The sequence below is a fragment of the Trichomycterus rosablanca genome, chromosome 23, assembly GCF_030014385.1.
Source record: "Trichomycterus rosablanca isolate fTriRos1 chromosome 23, fTriRos1.hap1, whole genome shotgun sequence".
NCBI lineage: Eukaryota > Metazoa > Chordata > Actinopteri > Siluriformes > Trichomycteridae > Trichomycterus > Trichomycterus rosablanca.
The window spans coordinates 11781086-11788995 of NC_086010.1; the positions used below are offsets into that span (position 1 = coordinate 11781086).

Here is a 7910-nt window from a genome sequence, read left to right on the forward strand (position 1 = left end):
TTCAAGCACATAATTTTAACAGTAAGTGTACATTAATGTCTTTCTTGTAGTGAATGTTTAGACAAAGACACAAGGAGTTTGAGCAGGGGGGTCAAGACAATTGCGCAAGATGTCAATTTTTAATGTCGATCGGTTCAGCATTGTTTGGTTGCTTATATTCACACTTGATAACACATTTCGTAAAACAACACATTTCTCTATTTTGAAAAAAAGACACTGTGAAAATTTCATATTTTATCAGTAATTTCCATTTTTATTATTAAGAAGGCACTTTTTAATCAAGTCATGACAACAAACACACCCAAGGACCTAGCAGCTCATAAGTAAACAGATCTAAAATCACATTCTTCTCATTTTCAATTGATTGTTCGACCCTATTTGGTAGCAGTAGTATTATTTAAACATTTGATAGATATGATATTTGAAGAATTTGAAGGCTGAGCTAAATTGTACACAACAGCATCTTTAAAATCAAAACTGTTATGAGTTATATGATAGAGAAATAGATTATAATGTTATATTGCAATAGCATGTTACAGCATGTGTTATTTTTTCTGATTGCATATAACTTACTGTTTATGTTGCTTAAAGTCAAAAGATAAGAGGATTTTAAAACATTACTTGGTTCAGCACAGTACATAAACCCAAAACTAACATTAGTGTGTAGTTTTGTAAATCCTGGAACCTAGCTGCTTTCTATTAATTTCAGTAAATATGTACATTAGCAATTAACCACTCAGGAGGGCTTCATAAAAACACCTTTGGACTCTTGAGATTCAAACAAACTTGTATTAAGCAAAGTATGTTGGTTTAAAAAGTAGAATCATATCACAAGACACTTTATGTTGCATCTTTTAACAATACAGGAGCAAATGAGCATAAAACTTGCCAGTGGATTGAATTACAATATTTGAAAACCAAACAAATACCAAGGAAGCATTTCAAATAAGTATCATAATGCTAACAGAGCTAAATTTAGCTTTCCTGAGACGTTCTGCACTTTGCATTACTGTTGATGAACGTAGAACTGTTTACATGTAGCAATGTTTGAACGTTTGTTGATTTTAACATCATGTTTTACACTTTGGTTACATTCATGACAGGAACAGTAGTTACTCATTACACAAGATTCATCAGTTCACAAGGTTATATTATCGAACACAGTCATGGACAATTTAGTGTCTCCAATTCACCTTACTTGCATGTCTTTGGACTGTGGGAGGAAACCGGGGCACCCGAAGTAAACCCACACAGACACGGGGAGAACATGCAAACTCCACACAGAAAGGACCCGGACCGCCCCACCTGGGGATCGAACCCAGGACCTTCTTGCTGTGAGGCAACAGTGCTACCCACTTAGCCACCATGCCGCCTTAAATGTAGCAATGTTTACATGTGGCACTGTTTAACTGGTGTTTTGTTTGCTAACTTGATATCATGATACAAAATGTATTTTAAAATGAAAATAACGTATTATAAAATCTAAAAAGTATACTAATAAAAAAGTTGTTTATTGTTTACATGTCTTTAAATTAGGAGTCTGCACTTAGCATTTAATTGCTTATCTCTCTTGTTTTAATTTCGTATTTCCCAAATTGTAGGGTATATTTTACAATATTTTCTTTTAATTTTTCATGTTCTTAATTTTTATCTCTCTTGTTTGAATTTTATGTTGTCTTAATTGTAACAATGTTTGCAAGAAGTCTTTCTGAGGTTCTAGATCTCAGGAATGTTTTAATTAATTTTTTTCTTTATGTAAAGCACTTTGAATTGCCACTGTGTATGAAAGGTGCTATACAAATAAACTTGCCTTGCCTTAGCATTACTGTTTATGAATGTAGCCCTGTTTACATGTAGCACTGTTTGTCTTGTGTTTTGTTTGCTAACTTGATATCATGATACAAAATACTATAAAAATGTTTCCAAGTTTAATAACACATCACTTTATTATGCTGCTCTAGCTCCAAACAGACCAAAACAAGAGAACACATGCTGTACGTGAAAGTCACTAGTCTCAAGTCTGCTTGGAAAACATGTCCTTGATCATACTGAAGACTCAGTCATCTGGGTTCATTTTAACGTTTTCTTTGCTTTCCTTTGCCAGGGTTTCCCTGTTTGCCTCTGGCCCCTGGCCCCTTTCCTTGACCCTTTCCTTTCCCCTTTCCTGGAGGGCCGCGCTTCCCTTTTCCAGGAGGGTTTCCTCTGCGTCCCTTCTTCCCCTTCCTCCTCGCCGCTGAAGCTTCACCATCTTCCTCTCTCATCTGCTTGTTGACAGCTTTGGTGATGTCCAGGCGAGGTTTTTTACTGTCCATGACTTTCAGCATGTCCAGCTGTTTCTGCTTCTCTCCAGCAAAGTCTCCGATCAGCGGCTGGAACTGTCTCTTCTTGCCTGAGTTTTTTGCAGGTTTTTCTTTAGGCAGCTTCTCCTGGAACTTGCCTACAGAAGCCGTGGAGCTCTTTGCCACGCTGACCGCCTTGGCCAGTTCCGATTTGGACTGCTTGCCGGTGGGTGCCAGGCCCATGCCAGGTACCTTCATCTTCTGAGCTCTGGCGATGTTTTTCAGCCGGTTGAACTCGTTTTTGGCAACTCGTTCGTTCTTGGCTTGGTTTCTTTTTGCAAACTGGTCATCATTTGGATCAGCAGTCTGTGGGACTTCGATCAGCCACTCTTTAGTGTTGTCTTTAGCCCGTTTATAGCCCCATCGCCTCTTCCACTCCTTATGCACCTCGTCCCACACCAGGTTGGTTTTCTTTTTCTTCTGGATACCCTTCAGTTTAGCGAACTGCTCCCATCTGGTAGGGGGTCTAGCTTTAGGAACGGGTTTTTCTCGTGGTAGCTGGGTGGTTGGTTCGGGCAGTTTAACCACGATCACCTCCTCCACTCTCTCAGTCGGATGTTTCCAGATCTGGTTGATGAGGAGCTGGGTGTTATCCCGGGCTAATGCGCGCAAACGTTCATCTTTATTCTTCTCTTTTAACTCCCAGCTGTTGATTGGGTTCTTATCCAGAGCCAGAAGGTTTCCGATATCAAACTCGAGATCTAATTCTTTATCTACACTGATACTTTTAAGCTTTTCGGCTTCGTCTTTCTCAGCTTTAGCGAGCACGTCTTCTATACTGCACGCCGCCATGTTGAATACTGGAGGCACACGTGTTTAGCCGTCAGGCGCTTTTAGTTCCGTTCACGTCCGGTTCATCCAGCAATTCCCATTTTATCCACCAGGTGTCGCCATTGTATTAATTATACATTTATAAAACCTCTCATCGTCATAATGTGTTTATTTACAGTGTATCACAAAAGTGAGTACACCCCTCACATTTCTGCAAATATTTCATTATATCTTTTCATGGGACAACACTATAGACATGAAACTTGGATATAACTTAGAGTAGTCAGTGTACAGCTTGTATAGCAGTGTAGATTTACTGTCTTCTGAAAATAACTCAACACACAGCCATTAATGTCTAAATGGCTGGCAACATAAGTGAGCACACCCCACAGTGAACATGTCCAAATTGTGCCCAAAGTGTCAATATTTTGTGTGACCACCATTATTATCCAGCACTGCCTTAACCCTCATGGGCATGGAATTCACCAGAGCTGCACAGGTTGCTACTGGAATCCTCTTCCACTCCTCCATGATGACATCACGGAGCTGGTGGATGTTAGACACCTTGAACTCCTCCACCTTCCACTTGAGGATGCGCCACAGGTGCTCAATTGGGTTTAGTCCATCACCTTTACCTTCAGCTTCCTCAGCAAGGCAGTTGTCATCTTGGAGGTTGTGTTTTGGGGTCGTTATCCTGTTGGAAAACTGCCATGAGGCCCAGTTTTCGAAGGGAGGGGATCATGCTCTGTTTCAGAATGTCACAGTACATGTTGGAATTCATGTTTCCCTCAATGAACTGCAGCTCCCCAGTGCCAGCAACACTCATGCAGCCCAAGACCATGATGCTACCACCACCATACTTGACTGTAGGCAAGATACAGTTGTCTTGGTACTTCTCACCAGGGCGCCGCCACACATGCTGGACACCATCTGAGCCAAACAAATTTATCTTGGTCTCGTCAGACCACAGGGCATTCCAGTAATCCATGTTCTTGGACTGCTTGTCTTCAGCAAACTGTTTGCTGGCTTTCTTGTGCGTCAGCTTCCTTCTGGGATGACGACCATGCAGACTGAGTTGATGCAGTGTGCGGCGTATGGTCTGAGCACTGACAGGCTGACCTCCCACGTCTTCAACCTCTGCAGCAATGCTGGCAGCACTCATGTGTCTATTTTTTAAAGCCAACCTCTGGATATGACGCCGAACACGTGGACTCAACTTCCTTGGTCGACCCTGGCGAAGCCTGTTCCGAGTGGAACCTGTCCTGGAAAACCGCTGTATGACCTTGGCCACCATGCTGTAGCTCAGTTTCAGGGTGTTAGCAATCTTCTTATAGCCCAGGCCATCTTTGTGGAGAGCAACAATTCTATTTCTCACATCCTCAGAGAGTTCTTTGCCATGAGGTGCCATGTTGAATATCCAGTGGCCAGTATGAGAGAATTGTACCCAAAACACCAAATTTAACAGCCCTGCTCCCCATTTACACCTGGGACCTTGACACATGACACCAGGGAGGGACAACGACACATTTGGGCACAATTTGGACATGTTCACTGTGGGGTGTACTCACTTATGTTGCCAGCCATTTAGACATTAATGGCTGTGTGTTGAGTTATTTTCAGAAGACAGTAAATCTACACTGCTATACAAGCTGTACACTGACTACTCTAAGTTATATCCAAGTTTCATGTCTATAGTGTTGTCCCATGAAAAGATATAATGAAATATTTGCAGAAATGTGAGGGGTGTACTCACTTTTGTGATACACTGTATCTATTTATTTATGTTCCATTGTAATTGCACCTCTAATCTTTTCAAATACATCTTTATTTACATTTCTTTTAAAATATGTGGAAAAAATACATCTTCTTAACTTGCCATTTTTGCAGGTTAAGGCAAATTGGGAGATTTTAAATGCACTGCAGACTGCAAAATACACTACAAGAGCTGTCTAAACATGATGCTCACATGTATACCCGATTATAGCATTAAATGATTTCAGAAGTAGTTCTAGTTTAATATGTTAGTACTAGTTTTAATTGTTATATTCATTATATAAGCAAATATGTTATTCTATTCTAAGTTTTACCACCATTTTTATTTATTTAGGTCTTAATAGTTGTTAAGAATTTCACTGTACAGTCTAACTGCCTGTTTACTGTGCATATAACAATACAGCTCTTCAATCCTGAATCTTATCCTGGTCAATTAAAGTACTTATATTCTGAATAATGTGTAAAATGTCTTGCCTGAGGTGGGTTTGAGTGGCACAGTGGTAAATTCTGTTAGCTCACTATCATTGGGATCCAGGGTTCAAATCCCCAGTGCCATCAAACAGTTGGGCATCTGCAGACAAAGTTGGCTATGTCTGGCATTAACAAGGTTAGTGTAAAATCCAGCAATTTCCATTTTATCCACCAGATGTCGCCATTATATTAATTTTACATTTATAAAACTTCTCATCGTCATAATGTATGTATTTATTTATTTATTGTCCATTTTATTGCACCTCTAATCTTTTCAAATCTTTCTAAATAACTCTTTATTTAAATTTCTTTAAAAACATGTGGAAAAATACATCTTTGCATCTATTTTTGCAGGTTAAGGCAAATTGGGAGATTTTAAATGCACTGCAGACTGCAAAATACATTACGAGAGCTGTCTAAACATGATGCTCACATGTATGCCCGGTTATAGCATTAAGTGAGTTATATATTTTAGTTTATATATTAGTTATTATATAAAATTGAAAATAAAACTACTTTTACAATAATCACAACATATAACACATGGACAAAATGAAGCCAAAGCACAAATTCAAGGATATTCCACTTATCTTGCAATGGGCAAAGTTGCACTTGTGATGAATTAGTTTTGTTTGTTCAGTTTTTATATATAAATTGTTATATTCATTATATAAGCAAATATTTTATTTTATTTTCAAGTTTCACCACCATTTTTATTTATTTAGTACAACTTAATAGTTGTTAAGAATTTCACTGTACAGTGTAGCTGCCTGTTTACTGTGCATATGAGAATAAAACTCTTGATTCCTGAATCTTCATCAGTGGTCATAGGACGCTGCCCACGGGGCGCTGTTGGCTGGGTATTTTTGGTTGGTGGACTATTCTCAGTCCAGCAGTGACAGTGAGGTGTTTAAAAACTCCAGCAGTATTGCTGTGTCTTATCCATTCATACCAGCACAACACACACTAACACACCACCACCATGTCAGTGTCACTGCAGTGCTGAGAATGATCCACCACCCAAATAATACCTACTCTGTAGTGGTCCTGGGAGAGTCCTGATCATTGAAGAACAGCATGAAAGGGGGCTTACAAAGCATGCAGAGAACAGATGGACAACAGTCAGTAATTGTAGAGCCACAAATATATATACAGTGTATCACAAAAGTGAGTACACCCCTCACATTTCTGCAGATATTTAAGTATATCTTTTCATGGGACAACACTGACAAAATGACACTTTGACACAATGAAAAGAAGTCTGTGTGCAGCTTATATAACAGTGTAAATTTATTCTTCCCTCAAAATAACTCAATATACAGCCATTAATGTCTAAACCACTGGCAACAAAAGTGAGTACACCCCTTAGTGAAAGTTCCTGAAGTGTCAATATTTTGTGTGGCCACTATTATTTCCCAGAACTGCCTTAACTCTCCTGGGCATGGAGTTTACCAGAGCTTCACAGGTTGCCACTGGAATGCTTTTCCACTCCTCCATGACGACATCACGGAGCTGGCGGATATTCGAGACTTTGCGCTCCTCCACCTTCCGCTTGAGGATGCCCCAAAGATGTTCTATTGGGTTTAGGTCTGGAGACATGCTTGGCCAGTCCATCACCTTTACCCTCAGCCTCTTCAATAAAGCAGTGGTCGTCTTAGAGGTGTGTTTGGGGTCATTATCATGCTGGAACACTGCCCTGCGACCCAGTTTCCAGAGGGAGGGGATCATGCTCTGCTTCAGTATTTCACAGTACATATTGGAGTTCATGTGTCCCTCAATGAAATGTAACTCCCCAACACCTGCTGCACTCATGCAGCCCCAGACCATGGCATTCCCACCACCATGCTTGACTGTAGGCATGACACACTTATCTTTGTACTCCTCACCTGATTGCCGCCACACATGCTTGAGACCATCTGAACCAAACAAATTAATCTTGGTCTCATCAGACCATAGGACATGGTTCCAGTAATCCATGTCCTTTGTTGACATGTCTTCAGCAAACTGTTTGCAGGCTTTCTTGTGTAGAGACTTCAGAAGAGGCTTCCTTCTGGGGTGAAAGCCACGCAGACCAATTTGATGTAGTGTGCGGCGTATGGTCTGAGCACTGACAGGCTGACCCCCCACCTTTTCAATCTTTGCAGCAATGCTGACAGCACTCCTGCGCCTATCTTTCAAAGACAGCAGTTGGATGTGATGCTGAGCACGTGCACTCAGCTTCTTTGGACGACCAACGCGAGGTCTGTTCTGAGTGGACCCTGCTCTTTTAAAACACTGGATGATCTTGGCCACTGTGCTGCAGCTCAGTTTCAGGGTGTTGGCAATCTTCTTGTAGCCTTGGCCATCTTCATGTAGCGCAACAATTCGTCTTTTAAGATCCTCAGAGAGTTCTTTGCCATGAGGTGCCATGTTGGAACTTTCAGTGACCAGTGTGAGAGAGTGTGAGAGCTGTACTACTAAATTGAACACACCTGCTCCCTATGCACACCTGAGACCTAGTAACACTAACAAGTCACATGACATTTTGGAGGGAAAATGACAGGCAGTGCTTAATTT

General features: G+C 40.7%; 1 protein-coding gene across 1 annotated transcript; it reads right to left on the bottom strand.

Moving 5' to 3' along the window:
- Positions 1-232: 232 nt before the first annotated feature.
- Positions 233-3131, bottom strand: rrs1 (ribosome biogenesis regulator 1 homolog). Its single transcript, XM_062985497.1, has one exon. The coding sequence runs from the start codon at positions 3129-3131 to the stop codon at positions 2076-2078; it is 1056 nt and encodes a 351-aa protein (XP_062841567.1). The 3' UTR covers positions 233-2075.
- Between the last annotated feature and the right edge of the window lie 4779 nt (positions 3132-7910).